Source organism: Chrysochloris asiatica, unplaced genomic scaffold (genome assembly GCF_000296735.1).
Source record: "Chrysochloris asiatica unplaced genomic scaffold, ChrAsi1.0 scaffold00003, whole genome shotgun sequence".
NCBI lineage: Eukaryota > Metazoa > Chordata > Mammalia > Afrosoricida > Chrysochloridae > Chrysochloris > Chrysochloris asiatica.
The window spans coordinates 43,579,129-43,604,627 of NW_006408521.1; the positions used below are offsets into that span (position 1 = coordinate 43,579,129).

Consider the following 25,499-nt stretch of genomic DNA (forward strand, 5'->3'; position numbering starts at 1 on the left):
TATGGTAAAAGAATACAACCCTGTTGCACACCTTTCTTAATTTTAAACCATTCAGTGTTACCATGTTCTCTTTGAACAACTGACTCTTTGTCCATGTACAGATTCCTCATGAGCACAATTAAGTGTTCCGGAATACTCATACTTCACAATGTTGTCCATAGCTTGTCATGATCCACACAATTGGAAAGCCTTTGCATAGTCAATAAAGCACAGGTAAACATCTTTCTGATATTCAGCCAAGATCCATCAGACATCAGCAATAATATCCCTCGTTCCACGGCTTCTTCTGAATCAGGCATGAACCTCTGGAAGTTCTGTGTCAATGTATGCTTGCAGCCATTCTGTGTTAACGTTAATAAAACTTTACTCGCATGAGATATCAAAGAGATTGTCCGATGATTTCCACATTCTGTTGGGTCACCTTTCTTTGAAATGGGCACAAATACGGATCTCTTCCAATCAGTTGGCCAGACAGTTGTCTTCCAAATTTCTTGGCAGAGATGAGTGAGTGCCTCCAGGGCCACCTCAGTTTGTTGAAAAATTTCAACTTGTATTCCATCAGTTCCCGGTGCCTTGCTCTTTGCCAATTCCTTCAGTGCACCTTGGACTTCTTCCTTCAGTATCATTGACTCTTGATCATATGCTTCCTCTTGAAACAGTTGAACATCAGTCATTTCCTTTTGGTACAGTGATTCTGATCCTTCCATCTTCTTTTGATGCTTTCTGCATCATTCAATAATTTATCCAGAGAATCCTTCAATAACGAACGTCGAGGCTTGAATTTTTTCTTGAGTTCCCCCAGCTTGAGAAATACTGAGTGTGTTCTTCCCTTTTGGTTTTCTGACTCCAGATCTTTGCACATTTTGTTGTAATATTTGACTTTGTCTTCTCGAGTTGATGCAGTCAGAGTGCTCCTTGGAAGCCAGTATGGCTAAGCTTCGTCTCTCCTACTTTGGACATATTGTCCGGAGGAAACAATCGTTGGAGAAGGATGTCATGCTGGGTAGGGTGGAGGGTCAGAGAAAAAGAGGAAGACCCCCAACGAGATGGATCAGCCAGGTGGCATCATTGATGGACTCAAGTGTGGCAGCGGTAGTGAGGTTGGCCCAGGATCGGACATTGTTTCGTTCTGCTGTGCATGGGGTCGCTATGAGTCGGTTCCGACTCTATGGCATCCACAACAACAATCTTGAGATGATCTTTGAAATTTTCTGTTCAGCTCTTGTACCTCCTCATTTCTTCCATTTGCTTTAGCATCTCTTCTGGAAAGCAAGTTTCAGTGTTTCTTCTAACATCCATTTTGATCGTTTCCTTCTTTCTTTTCTTCTTAATGACTTTTTGCTTTCTTCCTGTATGATGTTCTTGATGTCATCCCACAACTCTTCTGATCTTCAGTCTTTAGTGTCTAATGTATCAAATCTGTTCTTTGGATGATCTCTAAATTCAGGTGTGTCTTACACACACACACAAATTTATGTACTCTCAGCAGCCATGTTACAGTTTATAAATAATTTAGAAAGCACAGTCTTTCTTGGGATGCTGTTCTCTTAGCTAGGGGAAAGAAAATCTTGCTAGGAGGGTCCAGAAAATGAGGAGATTTGCATCAGCATTTGCCAAGAAACAAGGCACAAAAGTCAGGAAGGGGCAGGAAGGGAGGAAGGAATGGAAATGGGGAACCCAGGGCGGAGGTGGAAAGAGTGTTCTTACACTGAGGGGATAGTGACCAATGTCACAACAAAATGGATATAAATGGCTGGCTGGAAAGCTAATTTGCTTTGCAAACTTTCAAGCTACAAAAAAAGAAAGAAAGAAAGGAAGAAAGAAAGAAGAAAGAGAGAGAGAGAGAGAGAGAGAAAGAAAGAAAGAAGAAAGAAAAGAAAATGAGGGCATTGGCAATCAATCAAGTCTTCAATGTGCCAGACTCATAACTCTTTCAGGAAGAGGAGACCCAGGAGGGGTGTGATAATACCCAAGGTCACGTGACCCATCAAGGGCTTCTTGTTGTTAATTTCTGTCAAATTGGTTCCAACTCATAAGCAAACCTGTGGAGGGTTTCCAAGGAGCTGTTGGTGAGTTTGAACTGCTGACCTTGCTGTTCAAACTGACTTTATGGTCGATTTATTATCCTACTGTGCTACATCAAGGGCTAGGCAAGGTTAGAACCCAGGACCTAACTTATGGTCAAGAGCATCTTCGCAAGGGCTGGAGGAAACTGGGATAGGTTCAGGGATGAGGACTGGTGTTCTGGGGAAGATGTAAGGTCGGTGTTTCACACAGAGTTGTTGTTAAGTGCTGTTGAGTCGGTTCTGTCTCATAGTGACCCTGTATGGGGTTTCCAAGGAGCGTCTGGTGGGTTTGAACCACCGACCTTGCGGTCCAGCGCATTATCATGCAGCACCTCACAATAGGAGTAAAAGTCTTGCGTGGGTTTTTGTGACTATTATGCACATTATTGTGGTGAGAAGAGACCCCCAGGGTCCTGTCCTGGGGAAGTCTGAGCAGGTATCTTCTTGGTGGTGACGTGAATTAGGGAGTTCACACAAGTAACCATTACTGCTTTTATTTTCTTGGCCCTAGATCACCATGCCCTCTCTCCTGTTGCTGGAAGCCATCTGTATTTTCTTATTTACCACAGGTAAGGTGTTTTTATGGTGGGGGGATTGATTTGCTTCAAATCCTGTTGATTGAAACTTCTAAGGATCGTTTGAATCCCTCCCCTCTGCCCATCTGCAGCTGTCTCGCTTACCCGAGGCCCATCCTCTCTTGCTGGGGTGTAGCCTCCTGACCTTGTCTTTCTGGGTCATTCCCCACCCAGCAAACCTGTCCCAGCTCTGATACCACTCGACTCCTCTGATCATGCCAGGCCCCTCTCCACTCCCCCTATGTTGTTGTTGTTGTTAAGTGCCGTTGAGTTAGTGCCGGTTCATAGCGACCTTGTATAGGGTTTACAAGGAGTGGCTAGTGGGTTTGAACCGCTGACCGTGCTACTAGCAGTCCACTGTTTATCCTGAAATGTCACATAAGGACTCCCACTCCAACTATGCTGTTGTTACGTACTGTCGAGTTGGTTCCGGCCCATAGCGACCCTGTATAGGGTTTCCAAGGAGCAACTGGTGGGTTTGCACCACTGACTTTGCAGTTCAAACTGACCTTACGGTCCAGTGCATTAGCCTGCAACACCACACCAGAACTCCCTCTCCAGCTACACCCACCCCTAAAAGATGACATCCCTTTGCTCTTTGGAGACCCTCTCTGGCCTGACCTGTGACCACCTTGCATCCCCTCTGGTACCCCTCTCCCCTCCACCCTTTGTGTTGCAGCCCCCTCTCGTTTCAGTCCTGACCATCATCCTTTACTTCCACCACAGGGGTCCTAAATTGTGTGGCCCCCAAATCAGGCCAGATCCCCTTAGTGAAATCTCTTATATCCCTGGGCCTCCGCCCTGCACTCTGAACACAGGCTGACATGTGCTTTTGTGTGAGTTCTTACAATCAGTGTCCAGCTCCTATGGATGTCCAGTGGACAAGGAAAGAGACTGCAGATTCTTTATCCTCCACTAGGCATCTCAATGTGACTCCCAGGTCACATCCTGAAGGAAGACCCTGGAGCCTGAGAACAACCCAAATTGGTTATGAAACGTGACCTTCTGGGCTGAGTCTGTTGCTGACCATCCCTGGGTTTGACAGCCAAGACAAAGGAGGCTCAGAGAGGCTGTGTGATTTGTTCAAGGTCACACAGTTATTGGTAACAGAGTTGGGACAAAAATCCAGATCTCCCGACTTCTCCGATACCACTCTTGACTACTCTGAGAAGAAAAAGAAGATGCTTTCTGCTCTGTAAAGTAAGAAGGTTTTATTCATTCTCAGCCCAGCCTGCCCATTAGCATCAACCCCAGCTGGAAGCCTCTAGGCCCAGGCAGATGTCTTTAGATGAGCCTGCCAAATTGGTTAGAAGAGGTAACCACAGCCATGCTTTAGCTTGCCACCTGCCCCAGGCTGCCTCTGCGGAGGCCTGAGGCGGTGATGTCACCCTGACTCAACCTGGGCACATGCCACAAAGAGTGGCTCCTTGCTGAGTGAAGTCTGGCCATGCAGCTCCCCTCCTGTTCCGCTCTGGGAGATGGCTGGGCTTTCTCTGCAGGTACGGTGCTTAAAAAGGAGCAGTACTTCGCTGTTCTCTGCAAGGCCTTGGGGATTCCTTGGGTACTGGGCTTTTTGCCAATAATTCATGAGCTCCATTTGGAAGATGTTCGTGCCTACATGCTGTATGCAGAAAGTTGGTCTGGGCTTGGTGAATGACTGCGTGAGGCCTGGAACTGCTCCATGGGAACAGCACTGCATTATGGGACAGTATATGATGTGGGCTGCAGTGGAACCATGGGAATTATGAGCAAGAGCAGAAAGTTCCACTTAATGGAAAACCAATTTGCCAAATGATTGGTGTGTGTGTGTTTTAAGTGTTGCTCCAGCCTCTGCTTTGAAAGCTGCCATTTTTTATACACAAGAAGATCTTTTTTCTGTATTATCTTGTAAACCCCACTTCCCTGCCGGGCAGGATTCTTGCTCTTTTTACCTCTTTTCCCAGCCACCTGTCATTGTCAAGTTCATTCATCAGTCCTCTTCCTCTGGCCTTTCCTGCTCCTGGCTCTGCCCACCTTACCTGCGTTTCACTCTACATTATAAAACATCTGCATTCATCTCCCCTCTTTCTCTGGAGTCTACTGTGAGTCAGTTGCAGAAGGGTGTTGGCTTTTCAGAACCCGCCTTCATTATCTTCAGGCCTTCCCTAATGCTTGGCTCAACAATCTGAATGAACTCTGGGTGGTTTTCTTGGCGTATCCCACTTTGCCCTCAAAGCAAATCTTATAAATTGCTGCTGCTTGCTCAAAGACCACGCTGGCAATTTGACAGAGTGTTCGAAGGAAAGAAACATTTACCCATGAACTTCTTAGCCCAGCGTGTTTGAGCCCTTGATTGTATTAAGTGCCTGGAACAAATTTATCAACATTTCTTCATATCCCTATCCCTCTGGATGTTTATGATTTCCAGTCTTTCTCTATTACTAATAGCATTAAAGAAAATGTCTTGATGAGCGTTGTTTCCCTCCCTAACATTGTTTTTGCCTGAGAATCCTTTCCCAGGTGGTAGCACTACAGCATCAGAGAATGTGAGTGCTTTGGGGACTCTTAACTCACCGGTCCATCTTCCTTTCCAAAAGGCTTATATCATTTTGCAGTCCCCTCTACTGTGAGAATGTTTTTTCTAACTTAATTTTTCCTCCGTTCTTGGGGAGATTTATAATCCGAGAACTTAAACTTCACCTTTAAAATGTTGTCTTATTACTTGAGTTACATCACTTTGTCACGTGTTATGCGTTTGTTCTTGAGCTTCTCTATGGAATTTATTTCTTCTCTGCTTCTCTGGCTGGTGGCATCTAAGGTTAGTTTTGAGGGCGGTGAGATATATTTTGTCTGAGGGACTCAACAGGGTCCGTAGAGATGGTCCAGAAGGCTGCAACCCAGAGACAGACCTGGCTTTTATGTCTAACCAGGACCGAACATCTCCTCAGGATCTTGATCTCTCTGTAGTTCCTTTGTATGCATTCTTTTATATTTCTCTTCACAATACCCAAGTTTCCATACTAATGTACTTGATTTGTTGTGTTGTTAAGTACTGCTGAGTAAGTTCTCACTCATAGTGACCCTGTTCGTATAGGGAGTAACTGGTGGTTTGAACCACTGACCTTGTGGTCGAGGTGGGATCATTGGGGGGTTTACGTATCCGTTTGTTAATTGTAGAGATACAAATAATGAAAGTGCTTCAAAAAATGTGTGTAAAAAATGGCATTTAAAGAATAATGAAATTTTTACATGAAGATTTTGAAGCCCCCTGCTGTTGGATAAGCACTGGACTGCTAACCATAGGTCAGCAGTTCAAAGCCATCAGCTGTTCCTTGGAAACCCTAGACAGGGTTGCTGTGAGTTGGAACTAGCTCGATGGCACTTAACAGCATGTCTTCAAGCTCCTGCCCATGCCTCTCGTCTCTCCTGTGGCAGCCGGTGGTACTCGCACAAGTGCTCTGCCTTGGAATGATTGCTCGTGTTATTTTCTCTCCTAGCGCCTGAGTCCTTCCCTCTTCAGGAAGTCCATGTCAGCAGGGAGACCATTGGGAAGATCTCAGCTGCCAGCAAAAGTAAGCCCGGGTTTTACTTCGTCCTTCGTCTTTCATCCTCCAAACACCCATTTCCACTTCTGTGTGACTGACTGTAGGGAAGCTGACCCTCCAGACACTGCCCCAGGTCCCACTGTCTTCTGCTGGGGCCCAAGTCATTTCCCCAACTGGGACCCAGTGGAGTCATGTTTCTAGGTGAAAGCCCTGAGCTGCCAGATTTTGCCCTGAGTGTCAAGGTTTCCGTGACATGATCCCGGTCTCGCCTACCAGCCTCGTCTCCTGCCGTAATCCTTCCCCTTCCATGATAATTAGTGTTCCCACATGGGGACTATTCCCAGAGGCCCTCCCTCCCCTCCACTGGTGAAATTCTCTTGTCTTTCCTTAGCTCCATGTACCTGCTGTGTCTTCTCTGACTCCCCCGTTCTCATGTCCTTGTGGTGAGGTGGGTGGGAGTGTGAACTCTGGAGCCAGGCAGCCTGGGTTTGATTCTCAGCTTAGGAAGTTCCTTGATTTCCGGTTATGCCGCTCTTCCTGACCTGTTGGCTAGACAGAGATAAGAACAGAATCTCACAGTATGGCTGTGAGACAGAAAATGAAGATGTTCTGTGCAATGGTTGTCGCTACTTTAGTTCTTGGGGAACCCTGCCTCATGTGCCTGTGAGTAGATTGTGACCCCTGCCCCTGAGAGCTGAGACCAAGGCTCTGGCTTGTCCCTCCCTGGCCCAGGAGACCCTTCCTCTCCTAGAGCTCTAGAAGTGATGTTGATTTGATGTGTCCACTATCACTTGATGTCTCCCTGTCTCTGGGACCAGCTCCGGCTGGGACTGTCCACGGTGTGGTGGTCTCCCTGTTGTACAGCCCCACCCACCACAAGCTCGTTTCTGCCTTTGGAGGCAAGAAGGGGAGCAGTGTCGCCTGTTGTGTCCCTCTCTCTTAGTGATGCAGTGCTCGGCTGCGCTGGATGTCCTATTTCTGCTGGATGGCTCTCACAGCGTCGGGAAAAGGAGCTTTGAGAGGGCCAAGCACTTTGCCATCACAGTGTGTGATGCGCTGGACATCAGCCTCGAGAGGGTGAGTGCAAGGCTTGTGGGCCTTTGATTTAGGGGCCTCTTCGGTTTAAGAAGGAGCCCTGTGGGGTGCTGTGGTTTAGGCTCAGGGCTATTAATACAAGGTCAGTGGCTCAAACAAACCAGCTGTTCTGTGGGAGAAAGATGAGGCTGTCGGTTCCCGTAATGGTCAACAGTCTCAGAAGCCCTACGGAGCACTTCTACTGTGCCCTATAGCCAACTTGATGGCAGTGGGTTTGAGTTCGGGTTGGCTGCAAGGGGCAGAGATCCAGTCAGAAGCAGAAGAGGGCACTTACTGGCTTGTAAATCCTGGACCCAGGTAGGGTGGGACCCAAGGGCTCACTCTCCTATTTTCCGCCCCTCAATGTTGCCTTCCTGTGTTGGCCTCATATCCAGGCAGGTTTCCCTGAAATAGCAAAGTTGTCTTTCAATCTAGTGACTCCAGCAGAAAGAAAGATACATCCCTGTCTCTGTAAATCTCAGAAAAAGAGTCTCAGCGAGGCTTCTGATTTGCCAGGTTTAGGTCAAATGATAGCTTCTGGACCAATCACAGCAATCTGGAGGAAAAGATTCTCAGTCCAGACCTGAGTCAAGTTCTCATTCCCTTTGGGGTGAGGGAACATGTGGCTCCGATTTCCTGTTAGAAAGAGGGTCTGTGGGAAGGGGAAAACCTGCTGAGCAGACAAAAACTATAGCTGTTTCAGAACACCAATGGAAGGAGCTAAATCAGCAAAACTTAAACCAGTTGGCATTTAGTTGAATTCAGCACATGGCAACTACATGTGTTTCCGAATAGAACTGTGCTTCATGGGATTTTCAGTGGCTGTGATCTGACAGAAGTAGATTGCCAGGCATTTCTTTCATGGCACTACTGGATGGATTTGAACCACCAGCCTTTCGGTTAGTGGCCAAGCACAAACTATTTGTGCCACTCAGAGACCTTTGGAAGGAATCACTCCTGCTTGAAGGAACCATAACTAGTGTCTTCATTTCATGTTCTTCCTAAATATCAGTTGAGTGTAGTAGCCAGGGCTCTTGTTTGTGAAAGGGGCAACAAACATAGATGATTCCCAGGAAACAAAGCTCATGTGGCCCGTAGCAGAAAAGATGCCCAATCTCACTCAGTGTGGAAGAGCCAATTTCCAACTGACGTGTCGTTTTGCACTTACTAGATCACGTTGGACTGTTAATCACAAGGTTACCAGTTGTATCTACTAGCTGCTCCATGGGAGAAAGTTGAGGCTTTCTGCTCCCATAGAGATTTATAGCCTCAGAAACCTTATACAAGGTTGCTATGAGTCAGAACTGACTTGGTGGTACACAACAACCACCACTGTTGTTAAGTGCCGTCAAGTTGTTTCCAACCCATAGTGACCCCGTATAGGGCTTCCAAGGAGTGGCTAGTGAGCTTGAACCACCGACCTTGTGGCAGTCCAGCACATTAGCCCACAACGCCACACCAAGACTCTACTACCACCACAAGAATAGCAAAAATCCCAAGTTTGGTCACATGCTCCACTGACAAGTCTCTGGAAAGCTGTTATCCCCACACAAAGCTGATGGAGCCCCATTAGGTGGAATCTGATCATGTTCATCAAAATGACAGACTTGACACCCACCTCTGTCACCTTTCAGTCAAACAAGACACAGGTAACCCGTGAGAGATGTACTGCTTAGAACAGGGCAGAAGGGCAGCATTTGCCCAAAAGCAAAGTTCAGAGGCAGAAAGGGGGCAGGAAAGATGGGCAAAGGGACAAAGGGGGCTCTGGGAGGAAGTGGGAAGAATGCTATTATATTGAGGGAATTGCAGTTAATATCAAGGAGAAAACGTGTATCATCAGTTATTGACGTTTGGATGAAAGTTCGCGGAGCACGCAAACGATGAAATGGGTTTTTTTGTTTTACTTTATATAGACTTGGACTTTTTGACCTAGCAATTCCATCTCTAGGAATTTATTGTATGGATACTCTGCAGATCTAAGTTATTATATAAATAATGCGCATAAAGGTTCTTTGTTGAAGCGTTGGTTGTAATAGCGGAATATTTCAGCCACTTGCACCTTCCATTTCCGGGGGGCAGTGGGGGTAGGTTAAATCCATTCTGGGTTCCTGTTTAATGGGACAGTGGGCAGCTGCAGAAAGTGAGCAAAGAAACTCTGTAGACACTGTCATGGAAAAAGTCTAAAAGGAAACATATATATATATATATATAGGGACAGTGGGCAGCTGCAGAAAGTGAGCAAAGAAACTCTGTAGACACTGTCATGGAAAAAGTCTAAAAGGAAACAAATATATATATATATATATATATATATATAAATTAAGGTGCAAATGCTGTGTTATTTATTAGGTGAAAGATGAAAGAATGTTTCATATTTGTATCTGTCTCTTAAATACACATGGAAACTCTGGAAGCATTTTTAAGAAGCCAAAGACAGTGATTTCCCATAAAGTGGGGGAACATTGGGAACTCAGCAGATGGAAGACAGGTACAGGGGGAGAATTGTGGACATGAATATTTTTGTACCTTCTGGATTTTAACCCTTGTGAATCACTCACTACCTACTCTGAAGTCAATTGGAATTAAGAAGGGGCATTTGGTCCAGAAGGCCATGATTGCTTGAATTAGAGACTATTCACATTCTCATATAGGTTGTGGAAAAAGAAGTGGTTTTCCAAGATGACATTCCTGGTTTAATCCTAGTAAAACCTCTTGAATTTAGGAGCAAAATTGACTTTTAATTTGGGCCAGATTTTTCCCTAGAAATGAATGTCACTTTGGAAGGGTTGCCACAAGCTGCCTTATTGTTGTTAAAGTGTTATCGAGTCAGTTCTGACTCATAACAACCCTGGTATACAACAGAACAAAATACTACTACTCGGTCCAACACACACACACCATAGGAGACATCGTGCAGGCTGGGCATGGCCAGATCAGAAGTTCCAACTGTGATGTCGGCCCTCCATACAGACCTGAAGGGTCTGGGCCAAGGACAGCTGAAACTCCAACCTTCTGTGCCCAGGACCCCTTTTCTGAGAAGAAAATCCCTGTGATGCTTCAGTAGTTACTGATGGAGGAAATGTACCCAGACAGACACTATTGACTTCGGTTGTTGATGTGGCATGCCCTGAAATGGGTGGCCTGTGAATCCCTGAGGATGGTAGGTTGGGAGAGAAGAGCTCTCTGTACAGATGGTTGGAGAATGGCACATAGAGAAACATTCTGCAGAGGAGGAAACGGGAGCTCAGAGAAGCTGAGTGACTGCCTAGAGTCACACAGCAAACTCTGGACAGAGCTAAGTGTGAAGAACTTCATGAAGCTCTTGGCTTTCAGCCCAGTACTCGCTCTATTGAGCCAGGGGTCTCTCCCAGTGAGGTAACTAATGACTCTCAGAGGGCAAGTGGACAGCTGGCAATGTGGCATGGAGGGCAGAAGCTGGTCAGGTAAGAAAAACATGGCCGATACTTCATGGTTGGTATTGTTGGAGTAGCTGCCCCAGCCCACAGGTCCCCAGAGTGCAGGAAATTGAACGTCAACATTGCCTGACTGCACTGAGAACGTGGGAGCTGATGTTTAGACTAGAGCATTGGAAAACTCGTGCCTGGAACAGGGAGTCAGGCCTGCGGGAGTCCTGCAAACGTGTAGCTGGGAGAACCTATCATTTGCAGGGTGTGAGAAGGGGCAGGGTGGCTCAGGCCTGCGGGAGTCAGGAAACAAGGAGTCAGGCCTGCGGGAGTCCTGCAAACGTGTACCCGGGAGAGCCTATCATTTGCAGGGTGTGAAAAGGGGCAGGGTGGCTCTTTTTTTATTAAGGAGACAGAGCTAAGACCCAGGATGTTCAGGGAAGTAAGAGGTATTACTCACAGAATTGTGTGTCTGTTGGAAGGAGGAGGAGTCCTTGGGTGATCCACATGGATAACTTGCTCAGCTGCTAATACAAACGTTAGAGGTTCAAGTCCAACCCAGAGGCAGCTCAGAAGAAAGATCTGGTGGCCTCCTTCTGGAAAACCAGCCAATGAAAACCCATGGTGTCTCTATGAGCCTTAGTTTACTCAGTGGCAACCGACCTCTTTTGGTATTTGTGGGGATGAGCTAGCAGCCTGACCTCTAGCATGCTCAAGCAGAATTGTTGGGATGCTTTAGGAGGTTCTTGGGATGATGATTTCACATGTTGAGACTGATTTGTGGCTTCAGGTTTTATATCATTGCTGATGTGTTTTTGTGTTCTTCTCTGGGATACAACAGATCTGATTTGAAACCTTGCTTTACTTCCTATAACTTTGAGGAAAGACATTTTCAGGGACAAGCAGACCTCGGAAAGACTGTGGATTGTTTCAGACCACTGCAATAAAGTGAACCTCCCAACAAAGCAAGTCACCCTAATTTTTTGGTTCCCTGGTACATGTCAACGTTTATACTATACTGTAGTCTATTAAGGAGTCCTGGTGATGCCATGCATTAAGCATTGGGCTGCTAACCTCGGGGTCTGTAGTTCAAACCCACTGCTGCATCTGGAGAAAGATGAAGCTGTGTGCTTCTGTTAAAGGTTTGTTGTTGTTGTTAAGTGCTCTGGAGTCAGTTCCAACTCACAGGGTTTCTGAGGAGCAGTTAGTGGCCTTGAACCGCTGACCTTTCAGTTCACAGTGTTGTGCTTCTCCTCCAGCGTCTTCATCAGGATTCCTTGATCTCTGAGACTTTAGGAGCAGTTCTCCTCCGTCCTAGACGGGCCCATGAGCTGGAATTGACTTGATGTGAACAGGGTTTTGGTTCGTAGTCAAACTGCATTGGAATGATGAAAAAGTATGAAAATACTGTGAGAATTACCAAAATATGACAGATACACACAAAGTTGAGCTCCTGCTATTGAAAAATGGGTGCTGACAGATTAGTTCGACTCAACCTTCAATTTGTAAAAAACGCTGTATCTTCCAAGCACAGTGAAAGAAGGTCTGTGTGGAGCTCGCTTCTCGAGGTAGATTTTTAGGTGTTTGAAGTCATCCTCTCAACACCTACAAGCTGAGAAAGAACTTCCTGGCTTTAAGATGGTAACTGCTGTGGAGTGATTACAGTGTGGAGGGCCGGGATGGGGGTAGCCTTTCTCCTGATGTATACAGTAAATGGGACGAAAGACTATGGGTTTGCTCCCAAACCACCAATTAAACTAAATACCACAAGCTGCTTCCATCTTGTCTCGTTTTGAAGTTCTATCTTTCCCTTTTAACCTCAGTAAATACACTGGTCTCTGGAGAATTGTTTTTTTTTTTTTTTTTTAAATTAACTGAGTAAATCCTTCACATGATTCCTTTAAAGTAGGTTTATGGGGAAAAGTTCTCCCTCACACCTCCTCATCTTCCATCTGCTGACTGAAAGGCTAGCGAGTCAGAGGTGCCTGGGCAGAAAAGTCTTAGAGTCTGCGTGCTTCCGAAAGGTCATGGACACGAAAACCTTATGGAGAGCAGTTCTCTGACATTACATGGGTCCCCATGAGTAAGAGTCGACAGCATCTGGTTGGTTGCTTTGGGAGAACGTGGGTTAAGAAGATTGAATTGAAGGTTTTCAGTTAAAACAGCGACAGATTCCTGTTTCCCTTTTCCTCTTGGACTTTGGAACCCTCTTGTTGGATACTGGACATAGCTCCAGCTCTGGTATTTGCTGAGTGGACAGGAGGCTTGTTGGTTGGTTGCTTGGTTATGTGCCAAGGAGTCAGTTCCAACTGATAGCGACTTTCTACAGGTTTTCTGAGGCTATAAGTCTTTACGGAAGCAGAAAGCCTCCTCTTTTTCCTGCAGAACTAATGGTAGTTTTGAACTGCTGAACTTGAGGTAACAGCCCGAATTGTAACCGCAACACTACCGAGAGGTAGGGTTGTTAAACTTTTTTGTCCTTTTGAGTTCTCTTAGGAACGTCTATGACTTGACTCTGGTCTCAGGCCGCCTGTCTCCTCCTGCAGGTCCGAGTGGGAGCATTCCAGTTCAGTTCTACCCCTCGTCTGGAATTTCCCTTGGATTCTTTGTCCACCCGACAGGAAGTGAAGGCGAAAATCAAGCGGATGGTTTTCAAGTATGTATGAGCAGATAACACCATGGTTCAGATGAGACCCGCTGTCTTACGGTGAGGGGCTGCCCTGAAGGGTGAGGCCCTGTTATTCTCAGCCTCACTGTGTGCTGGTGGGAGAGGTGGATGTCGGGCTTCCTGAGCTCCAGCTGTGCACACAGGGCTCTGGTTTACCCTTCCTATTACATGCTGGTACCACTGGCAGGAAGGCATATGCCAATCAAAAAGCATTTGCTGCTTTTCTGTGTAGCTGTCACCTACCTGATTACACTCGGGGAAGAGCATTGGGTCTGAGTCCCAGACCTGTCCTTGGCAGTCCTAGACCTGCCACTATAGCTTGGACAGTTTTCTTATTACTTCTCTGAGCAATTCTGTTTGGTTTGGGGTTTTGTAGGGTCTTTTGGCATTGTTGTTGTTGTTAAGTGCTGTCGCGTCGGTTCCAACCCATAGCGACCCTTTATAGGGTTTCCAAGGAGCAGCTGGTGAGCTTGAACCACCAACCTTGCAGTTCAAATGGCTTTGCAGTCTGACTCATTAACCCACAGCTCCACACCAGGACTCCTTGGTATTACTTAGATGCTTTAAAATTGTTAACAGAGCCTTTTTTTTTGTATTACTGAAAGTGCTTTAAAAATGATTAGCAACTGTTTTTGTGTTAGATATATTTGCACCCTGTGACTATAGGTGGTTGTTGTTAAGTGCCGTTGTGTTGATTCTGACTCACAGTGACCCTGTATAGGGTTTCCAAGAAGCAGCTGGTGAGCTTGAACTGCTATAAATATAGGTAGGTAGTGCCATATTTGGCACACATTTCAAGTCAGCTGATGTGTGTATATGTGTCTGAAAACATATGATGTAGATATACTTATTTTGTGTATATATGTGTTTTATATGTGTGTATAGTCTTGGTGTGGCACTGTGGGTTAATGCACCAGATTGCAAAGTCATTTGAACTGCAAGGTTGGCGGTTCAAGTTCACCAGCTGCTCCGTGGAAACCCTATACAGGGTCGCTGTGGGTCGGAATCGACTCGACAGCACGTCACAACACAGCTCTTTAGCTTTATCTATGGAGTCCTGGTATGGTGCTGTGGGTTAATGTGCTGGACTGCAAGACAGTTTGAACCACAAGGTTAGCAGTTCAAGCTCACCAGCCACTCCTTGGAAACCCTATACAGGGACGCTGTGGGTCAGAATCAACTCCATGGCAACTTAACAACAACAATAGCTCTATCTAGGAGCTCTGGCTGCATAGTGGGTTAAACAGTAGACTTTTAATCGTAAGGTCAGCGGTTCAAACTCAGTAGCTGCTCCATGGGAGAATGATGTGGCAATGTGCTTCCCTAAAGATTGATAGCTTTGGAAACCCCATGGGGCCGTTGTGCTTCGTGCTTACAGGGTCGCTGCAAGTCAGAACTGACTCAGTGGCAGTGGGTGTGTCTGTGTGTGAGTCTGTGTGAACACACACGCTCAGAACTGATAGTAGTGTTCTTACAGGCCCTCACAGAAGAGTGGCTTGAATTTGCCACTTTGCGCTCTGATGTCTAGCTCCTCTCTGGTCTCTATGATTTATTTATCTCCTGCCCCAGTATCCTTGGAAGTCCCTCAGAAGCCCCTGGTCCCAGCTCTTTATTGCCATCGCCTGCAGTCGCACAGTCGCTGAGCTCGGGCCTTCTTTTCCCAGGCGCAGGTCTCTGTAGACCCACCAGCACGTGCATGGTGTTAGCCATTTTAAATCAATCAATCAATTGTATAACTCTGCCGGGAACAACAAATCTAAGAGGAATGACATCATATTCATTGTCAGGAAAAACCTTTCAAGATCGATCTTAAAGTACAACACTATCTGTGATAGGATACTATCCGTACACCTACAAGAAGGACCAGTTAATACCACTGTGATTCAGATTTGCACTAAATAAAGCAAGTGATGATGAAATTCAAGAATTCAACTTCTTCAGCCTGAAATTGATCAAACATGTAATCAATATGTATAGATAACTACTGGTGATTGGAATGTGATGGTTGGAAACAAAAAGAAAGTATCTAGTTGGAAAATTTGGCCTTGGTGATAGAAATGATGCTGGAGATCACATGACAGAATTTTAAAAAGATCAATGACTTATTCATTGCAAATAACTTTTAAAACAACATAAAAAGTGACTAGACAGGGATCTCACCAGATGGCACACACAGAAATCAAATTAACGGTGTCTGTGGAAAGAGATGGTGGGGAAACTCCATATGATCAATCCAAACAAAGCCAGGGGAAGACTGGAACCGACCTTCAGTTGGTCATATGTAAGGTCAGACTGAAGCCGAAGAAAATAAACACAAGTCCCTGAGATATGACACTGAACGCATCCCACCTGAATCTAGAGCTCATTTCAAGAACAGATTGGCTGCACTAGACACTAATTATAAAAGGCCAGAAGACCTGTTGGAAGACATCCATAACATCATCAGGAAGAAAGCAAAGGGTCATTAAAAAGGACAGAAAAGAAAGAAAAGACTAAAATGGATGTCAGAATAGACTCTAAAACTTGCTCTCTAGTGTAGAGATGCTAAAGCAAATGGAAGAAATGAAGATGTAAAAAGGCTGAACAGGAACTTTCAAAGGGCAGTTCAAGAAGACAAAATCAAGTATTACAATGAATTCTACAAAGACCTGGATTTAGAAAGACACACTCAGCATTTCTCAAGCTGAAAGAACTGAAGAAAAAATTCAGTATTTTTCCTCAACTTGCAATATTGAAGGATTCTATGGGCAACGTACTGAATGATGCAGAAAGCATCAAAAGAAGATGGAAGTTAATCACAGAGTAACGGTATCAAAAAAAAAAAAAAAAGGTTGATGTTCAACTTTTTCAAGAGGTAGTTATGATCCAAAAGAGGGAAGTGGTTGATCTTACAGTTCAGGAGTGGAAGTCCCTGGGACCATCGAGGGAGAAGAGTGGAGTGTGGAACCCTATCCAGAGAAGCAGCGACGCCAGAGATGGAGGCAGAGAAGATGACATGGAGAGATGGAGCGACTGGGGACTCTGGACTCAGGGAGGGAGAGGGGCTGTGTGCTGAGACAGCCGGGGGGCAGGCTGTTGGGGTATACCCTTTGGTTATTTGAATGGTTATATATTCCTGAGTGCTTTGGTGTACATCAATTAAAAAGGGGAATGGAAGCAAATGCTGTTAATGATGATTCATGGAGGGGATTGTAATATCATTGCAATGAAATGAAATATGATAGAATGAATGTAAAGCTGATGTTCTTCCATGTAAACTATCACTCAATTTACAATAAAAACTTTAAAAAAAGAGGTTATGACAAGGACCCATGGTACTGAAGGAAGAAGTCTAAGCTATACTGAAGGCGTTGGTGAAATCTAGGCTCCAGAAATTGATAATACAAACTGAAATCTTTCAACAAACTGATGACTCACTGGAGGCGCTCACTCATCTATGCCAAGAAATTTGGAAGACAGCTACCTGGCCAGCTGACTAGAAGAGATCTATATTTGTGTCCATGCCAAAGAAAGGTGACCCAATGGAATGTGGAAACCATTGAACAATATCATTCAAATCATGTACATATAAATTTTTGCTGAATTAAAAAATGGCAGCCAACATTGACAGGGAACTCCAGAAATTGAAGCCAGATTCAGATGCATCTTGACCAAAAGAGAATACTAGAAAGATGCTTATCTGTGCTTTGTGACTATGCAAAGGGTTTTGACTGTTTGGGTCATGACAAGCTATGGATAGCATTATGAAGAATGGGTATTTCAGAACACTTAATTATGCTCATTGTAGGGTAAGCCCTACTGTAGGGTAAGCCCTGGACTGCTAATCACAGTGTTGGCAGTTCAAACCTACCATTCTCCTCAGAAACCCTATACAGGGTCACTGAGAGTCAGAAGTGACTTAATGGCACTTAACAACAACAATAACAATTATGCTCATGAGGAACCTGTACATAGACCAAGAGGCAGTCATTTGAACAGGACAAAGTGATATTGAATGGTTTAAAATTAGGTAAGCTGTGTGACAGGGTTGTATTATATTACCATACTAACCCATCTGTATGCTGAGCAAATAATCCAAGAAGCTCAGTTATATGAAGAATGTGACATTAGGATTAGAGGAAGACTCATTAACAACCTGTAGTATGCAGATGATAAGTGCTGCTGGCTGAAAGTACAGAGGACTTAAAATACTGGTGAAGATCAAAGATCACAGCTTCCAGTATGGATTGCACCTCAATGTAAAGAAAACAAAAATCCTCACCACTGGACCAATAAATACCATCATGATAAATGGAGAAGATTGAAGCTGTCAAAGACTTCATTTACTTGGATCCACAATCAACATTCATGGAAGCAGCAGTCAGAAATCAAATGACATATTACATTAGGGAGATTTGGTGTACAAAATCTCTTTAAAGTGTTCAAGAGCAAAGGTAATCAGTTTGAGGACTAAGGTGCATCTGACTCAAGCCATGATATTTTTAGCAACCTCATATGCATGTGAAAGTTGCACAGTGAATTAGGAAGACTGTAGAAGAATCAGTGCATTTGAGTTATGGTGTTGGAGAAGAATATTTAAAGTACCATGGGCTGCCAGAAGAACAAACAAATCTGTCTTGGAAGTGGTTCCGTCAGAATGCCCTTTAGAAGCTAGGATGGCGAGACTTCGTCTCTCATACCTCAGACATGTTGTCAGGAGAAGAACATCATGCTTGGTAAAGTGGAGGTCAGAGAAAAAGAGGAAGATCCACAACGAGATGGATTGTCACAATGGCAGCAACATCAGGCCTCCAGCATAACAACAGTTGTGTGAGGATGGTAAAGAATTGGGCAGTGTTCCGTTCTGTTGTTCGTAGGGTTGCTATGAGTGGAGCTGACTCGACGGCACCTAACAACATCGGGCATCTAACCACCCCCATCCTTCTTCCACTGCCCCAAGACTAGTATGTACAGTCACTTAAAAAAAAACAAAAAAACACACAACAGCTTTACTAAGATAGGATTAATTATTATTGTTGTTAAGTGCCATTGAGTTGATTCCAACCCATAGCGAACCCAGAGAGGGTTTCTGAGGAGCAACTGGTGAGCTTGAACGACGGACCTTGCAGTTCAAACTGACTTTGCAGTCCAGGGCATTAACCCACAGCGCCACACCAGGACTCAATGGATCATTAAAAAACAAACAAAGAGCATAAGATGGGATTTACAGACTGTAGCGCTCGCTTACTTAAAGTGTATGACTTAATGGTGTTAACTCTAATTAAAGAGTTATGCAGCTCCATAAGTAATCTGATTTTCATCATCCTAACAAGAAACCTTGTGAATAGACATCTCTCCGTGATGGCCAACAAACACATGAAAAGAAGCTCAGCGTCATTAGGCATCAGGCAAATGCAAATCAAAACCACAGTGAGGTGCTGCCACTCACAACCACCCACAATGGCTGGCATGAAAAAGACAAACAATGTTAAGCGTTGATGAGGATGTGGAGAAATGAAGCCCATCATTGTTGGTGAGAATGGAAAAAATGATGTCACTGATTTGGAAACCAAAGAATCTGAAAATATGGAGTTTACCATAGGACCCGACCATTGCACATCTAGGCATATACCCAAGAGAGAAAAAATAGTCTGCACAGAGACTTGTACATGGATGCCCATAGCACATGATTCATATTATCCCCAAGTGGAGACAAGTCACACAACCATCCACTGATTAATGGAGAAAGAAAATTGGTGTATACATACAATGTAAAGTAATACGCCCCTAGAAGTGATGTAGTGATATATGATACAACATAAATAAACGCTGAAACACGAAGCTGTGTGAATAAGTCTGACACAGAAGTCCACATGCTGTGTGATCCTATTTACATGAAAGGTCCAGAATAGGCAAATCACAGAGACCAGAAGAAGAGTAGTTGCCGGGGACTCGAGAGAAGGGAAAAATGAGGAGCTACTGGAAGACAACTGTCTGGCCGACTGATTGGAAGAGATCAATGTTTATGCCCATTCCAAAGAGAGGTGACCCAACGGAATGCGGAAATCATCGGACAATCTCTTTGATATCTCAAGCGAGCAAAGTTTCACCAAAGGTAATACAGAAACGGCTACAATCATACATTGACAGAGAACTTCCAGAGGTTCAAGCTGGATTCAGAAGAGGCCGTGGAACGAGAGATATCATTGCTGATGTCCGATGGATCTTGGCTGAAAGCAGAGAATATCAGAAAGATGTTTACCTGTGCTTTATTGACTACGCAAAGGCTTTCGATTGTGTGGATCATGACAAGCTATGGACAACATTGAGAAGTATGAGTATTCCAGAACACTTAATTGTACTTCTAAGAAATCTGTACCTAGACCAAGAAGCAGTTGTTCAAACAGAACATGGGAACACTGAATGTTTTAAAATTGGGAAAGGTGTGAGACAGGGTTGTATTCTTTGACCATACTTATTCAACCTGTATGCTGAGCAAATAATACGAGAAGCTGGGTTCTATGAAGAAAAACGTGGCATCAGGATTGGAGGAAGACTCATTAACAACCTGTGATATGCAGATGATACAACCTTGATCGCTGAAAGTGAAGAGGACTTGAAACATTTACTTATGAAGATTAAAGAGCACAGCCTTCGATATGGATTACATCTCAATGTCAAGAAAACAAAAATCCTCACCACTGGACCAATAAACAACATTCTTATCAGTGGAGAAAAGATTGAAGTTGTCAAGGACTTCATTCTTCTTGGATCAACTATCAACACTCGCGGAAGTAGCAGTCAAGAGATCAGACGACGTATTGCACTGGGCAAATCTGCTGCACAGGAACTTTTTAAAGTGTTGAAGAGCAGAGATGTCAGCTTGAGGACTAGGGTACACCTGACCCAGGCCATTGTGTTTTCAGTAGCCTCATATGGATGCGAAAGCTGGACAGTGAATAAGGAGGATCGTAGAAGAATTGATGCCTTTGAGTTGTGGTGTTGGAGGAGAATACTGAAAGTGCCATGGACTGCCAAAAGAACCAATAGATCTGTTTTGGAAGAAGTGCAGCCAGAGTGCTCCTTGGAGGCCAGGATGTCTAAGCTTCGTCTGTCCTACTTTGGACATATTGTCTGGAGGAAACAATCGTTGGAGAAGGATGTCATGCTGGGTGGGGTGGAGGGTCAGAGAAAAAGAGGAAGACCCCCAACGAGATGGATCAGCCAGGTGGCATCATTGATGGACTCAAGTGTGACAGCGGTAGTGAGGTTGGCCCAGAATCGGACATTGTTTCGTTCTGCTGTGCATGGGGTCGCTATGAGTCGGTTCCGACTCGGTGGCACCTGACAACAACAACAACAACAACTGCTAATAGATACTGTTTTCTCTTTGGGGTGGTGAAAATGTTCTAAAATTAGATAGCAGTGATCATTGTATAAACTGTGAATATACTAATAACTAAGGAGTTGTATTCTTTAAAAAGGTGAGTTTTATGACATATGACTTATACCTTAGTAAAGCGGCCATAAAAAACAACATAAAACAAAACTTGGTATTCACTATGTGCACATTAACTTTTGCCTGTTGGTTTCAGTTTAGGATTGGACACTGGGGGCTGTTTGGGTGACTAACCTAAATGGCGCTGTCCTCGTCTGAATAAAGGAGCAAAGTGCAAACACTTGGCACAAACAAACCGAAGCTGAGAGATCATCTGGTGTTCACTCCAAACCTTAACAGAGGAGGATCCTCATGGTCAGAGTGTCCTCTGACTTGTATCCAGGGCCACAGGGTCACACTGCTAGTTCTGCTCCCTAGGCCAGTGCCATCTGCACTAGGCCCCACCTGACTGTCCTTTCCCACCCTCCCCGAACTTCCTGCCGTTGAGTCAGTTTGGACTGACAGCGACCCTGTAGGACAGTAGACCTGCTCCTTAGGGTTTCCAAGGCAGTACTCGTTGACCTGCTGACTTTTGGTGAACTGACCACAGGTCTCCTTTCCCACCCTTCCCCCAGTCCCCAAATCACCAGTTGAGCCTCTTCACTGCTTTGTTGAAAGTCATAACTAAGGGTATGAGCCGATGAGGGGGCGTCAAAAAGTTTGTGGGAAAGTATAATGAAAAGATCATGGAATTTTCCCACCAGCCTTTTGAAGCCCCCCACATATTATTCATGACATATGAAACCTAGAGGGAGAAGTCTCTTGATGGATCTGAACACATCCAGCTGTTGATTCGGGCATGTGTAGGGTTAACACTTGCAGGTCCTCAGAGGACAACAATAAAGAACCACAAATGAGCCAAGGAAACAGTAACAGATTCTTGGCTGTGGTTGTGGGGTTGCTGAGGTCAGTGGAAGTCAGAGCTGGGGAATGTTGGCCGAGACGACCTCCACTGGCTTGTTCTCTTCTTTCTGCTGTGAATTTGAAATGGTGACCGAGTTCAGGCAGCTCCACCCAACACCCAGAGCACTTAGCCCCGGAAAAGTCTGCTTTGAGATGGATGGTTAAGGACTCACTCTGCCAACACTGCTTTGTGTCCAGTTTTAATATTATTATTAAATAATATTCAGAACCTTCGAGTCCGTTCTGAATCCTAGTGACCCTGTATATAACAAGGAAACACTGCCCGTCCTGCACTGTCCTCACAGTTGTGTTTGAGTCCAGTATTGCAGCCACTGTGTCAGGCCATCTTGTGGCCGGGCTTCCTGTTTTGTGCTGACCCTCAGTTGTACCGAGTAGGATGTCCTTCTCCAGGGGCTGGTCCTTCTAAGCAACTCCAAGATAACGTTGTTAAGTGCCATCAAGGTGGTTCCGATTCATAGTGACCCAGTATAATGTTTACGATGAGCAACTGGTGAATTTGAACCTCCGACTTCATGGTTCAAACCTACCTTGTGGTCCTGCACTTAACCTACAGCGTCACACCAAGATAACTTAACATCAGATCAAATGCGGTCAGCGGTTGCCTCCTGAATGCCTGGGGCTTGTGGCTGGCTGGCTGTGCAGGCTTGCAGCTTATTTCGTTAATCTCCCAGTAAGACAACCATGAGTTTTAGGTGATTACATATTTTTGGGCCCCATCAGTAGCTTTGCAGAGGTTTTACTGCCCTTAAGAGAACAGCACAGACTCACCACTTCACCTTGGCACAAAGCCTCTTAAAAGCTTTCTCTGGCTTCTTTCAAGCCATCAACCCTAATGTTTCCTTTTAGAGAAATGAGAAAATACATCAGGGTTTTGCAATCCAATGGATTATTATTATTATTATATGTCCACTAAAAAGGCCCAGCCTGAAAAATAATGCAACTTTATGTAATAGAGCACACCAAACAGCAGTAAGTGTGTGTGTGTGTGGGGGGAATATATATATATATATAATCATTCTAAAAACAATGTTTATATGTTAATATGGTTTAAAAGAGGCCAAGAGAAAGCTTCTAAAGGCTTTGCGCCATAACAACTGTGAAATAAACAACAACTATAATCAAGAGTGGGGGGCTCTCGGCCAGGTGGGTGGTAACATAGGGAGGTCTGGGCCCACTCTGGGTCTGGGGCACCAGCTTTTTTGAGATGAGTTCCATGAGTGTTTTGAGCACAATAGTATAGAACAGGTACGGGCAAACGTTTTCTGTGAAAGCTTCGATAGTAACTATTTTAGACCTTGATGATCATATCTAAGCAGAGGTAATGCGTAAATTAATGAGTATGGCTTTGACCCAAGAAAACTATTGACAAAAGAGATAGCAGAGTAGACTTGGCCCATGGGGTCTACTTTACTTATCCCTGGAGAGTAAAGAGTGGCTTTGGAATCAGCCTGGCTGGGTTTCAACTCCAGTTCTGACCTCTCCTAAGCTGGATGAGAGGCAAGTGATTTGAAGACTGGCCATATAGTGTTGTGCTTACAAACTTTGACCCTGGAGGCAGAGGGTGCAGTGTTCAAGTCTGCCTCCAGCACTCACAAACTGTGACCGTAGATGGGCCCTGCCTCTCAACTTCCCTCTCTCAGAGGCCCTGTGGTGAGAAGTATATGAGAAAGGTACATAGCATGTCTGCCTGCCACACGGTAAGTGCTTGAAAAGTACTCTTCCCTGAGTGTAATTGTAAGATGGCTTTAAGTAACACGTACGTAGAGTTCCTGGGTGGTGGACACAGCACACTCACTGATAGCTGAAGGTTGGTGGTTCTAGTACACTCAGAAGCTCCTCAAAAGAGAGCTCCGATGATCTACTTCTGAAAAGCCAGCCACTAGAAACCCTAAGGAACACAGCTCTTATCTGATACCTGCCCGAATCGGTGGCAGTCAGTTTGGTACGTGAAGTGTCTGGCACATAGCAGACACATGGCACTAAATGTTCCCTCTAGAATGAGAAGACAGTCCGGTCTCCCAAGAGTCTTTGCAGGTTCCAAAAGAAAGATGAAGATAGTGTTATTTACAGAATCAGAATCTTCTTCAGCGTCTAATGGGAGAGCCAGCACAGCTTGTGGGAACTGAAGGTGCCTTTGAGATCACCAACATTGCATGCTTGCGCTCCTCTTTGGTGTCTCGTTGCCCACGCCAAGCTCAGATCCCAGTTTGTGTTTGCTCACTTGTGCTTTTGGACATGCCCTTCCTCCGATTCAGATGACCTCCTTTCTTGGTCACCTGATTCCCCAAGACTCCATTCAGACACCCCGTCCCTGCGGGAGCCTGTCCCTGACATGCACCCCATCATGAACTCCCTCTGCAGGACTCTTACTGTCTATGATATTTAAAAGCCTTCAGCTCTGTGGGAGAAAGGTGAGGCTTTCTTTTCCCAAAAGATTTACAGCCTTGGAGCCGACTCACCAGAATCTAGCAACGAGAACAACAATAGTGGTATAATAGTTAAAGGACTTGGCTGCTAACCAAGAAGTCAGCAATTTGAACCCATCAGCCCTGCTGTAGTGGGCAGATGTGGAAGTGTTTCTGTAGAGATTTCAGCCTTGGAAACCCTAAAGCCCTCTAGGGGCAGTTCTGTTCTGTCCTATAGGGTCCTATGAGTCAGAACCCACCCTACAGCAGTGCATTGCGTTGATCTGATGATTTGCTGCTTTGTCTGATACCTTTGTCCCCGTGGGTCTGTTTCTTTAACTAGACTAAGAGCTCTTTAGAGGGGGAGTGCATTCATGTTACACTTTCTAGCCTCCCATTCACTCTCTTCTAGTACAGTGGATTCACAATGAATACTGATGGGTTGATAAAAGCAAGTTGTTGTTGTTAACTGATGTAGATGCCTGTGTAAATTTGCAGGATTTTAATTTTAGTACTTGCCAACTCTTGCTGACATTTATTAACTCAGTGGAACTCCACAAAGGAAATTGCCTTTTAAGAGCTGTCCTCAGACAAAAAGCCATAAAAATGACTATTCTAGGACTCGTCCATAAATCCTTCTCAGGCACAAGCTTCCAAGCTCTTTCCCCGTCTCTCTGCTGAATGGGGACTTGCAGGACTGAGGAACCACAACAGGAAAGGATGCTTGGACCCCAAGGAGAGCCACCCAGGAGAGAGACACCTGGACTGGAAGACCCATGTGAGACTTGCATGAGAAATACTTTTTAGTGTTAGATTAAAAATGCCCATACACACTCACACGCATGTGCGTTCATATACGAGGGGGCTTTAAAAAGTTTGTGGAAAAATAGAAAAAATAATGGAATATTCCCATGAACTGTTTGAAGCCCCCACATATATCATTCACACATACACAAATCTTCATTCGCACACATGTGCTTATACACGCACGTATTCACACACCATGTACACCAATGTTCATACACACAGACGTTAACACATACACACACATTTACTCACACATTCCCTGAAAATGTCCAGGTCCCTCGTCAGCCGGATGTTTGTCTATCAGAAGAGTGGGTATGGGCTCATCTGCGTGTGTGGCGTTAAGGGCAGGACTTGTTGGACAGTGTGAGTATCAGTGTGCCCCCAGTCCACACAGCCCTCTGTCTTCTGTGAGCAGTCAGCATCCCAGGGCCTTCTCTGTGCACACAGTTAATACCTGTAGCAATTCCGCTAGCCTCCACTCAGATCTGGATGCGTCGTCATCCACTGAGAGGTTCTGTAACTTGAAGGCCATTGTGCTGAGTCATGTTCTGCTCCATATGAATGGGGAGATGAACAGAGCTGCCTGATGCTGGGGAGTGGGGTGCCCTGATGATCCAGACCACGCGACACACCCT

The 25,499-nt window shown here is 45.0% G+C and overlaps 1 protein-coding gene across 1 annotated transcript in view; it reads left to right on the forward strand.

Annotated features, from left to right (window-relative positions):
- The first annotated feature begins 2,583 nt into the window (after positions 1 to 2,583).
- VWA2 (von Willebrand factor A domain containing 2) overlaps positions 2,584 to 25,499 on the forward strand; it is a 40,212-nt gene continuing 17,296 nt past the window's right edge. Inside the window, exons 1-4 of the mRNA XM_006831488.1 lie at positions 2,584 to 2,635; positions 6,118 to 6,192; positions 7,109 to 7,242; positions 13,190 to 13,299. Of these exons, the coding sequence (XP_006831551.1) occupies positions 2,584 to 2,635; positions 6,118 to 6,192; positions 7,109 to 7,242; positions 13,190 to 13,299 (371 nt within the window). The remainder of the gene's footprint in view (positions 2,636 to 6,117; positions 6,193 to 7,108; positions 7,243 to 13,189; positions 13,300 to 25,499) is intronic.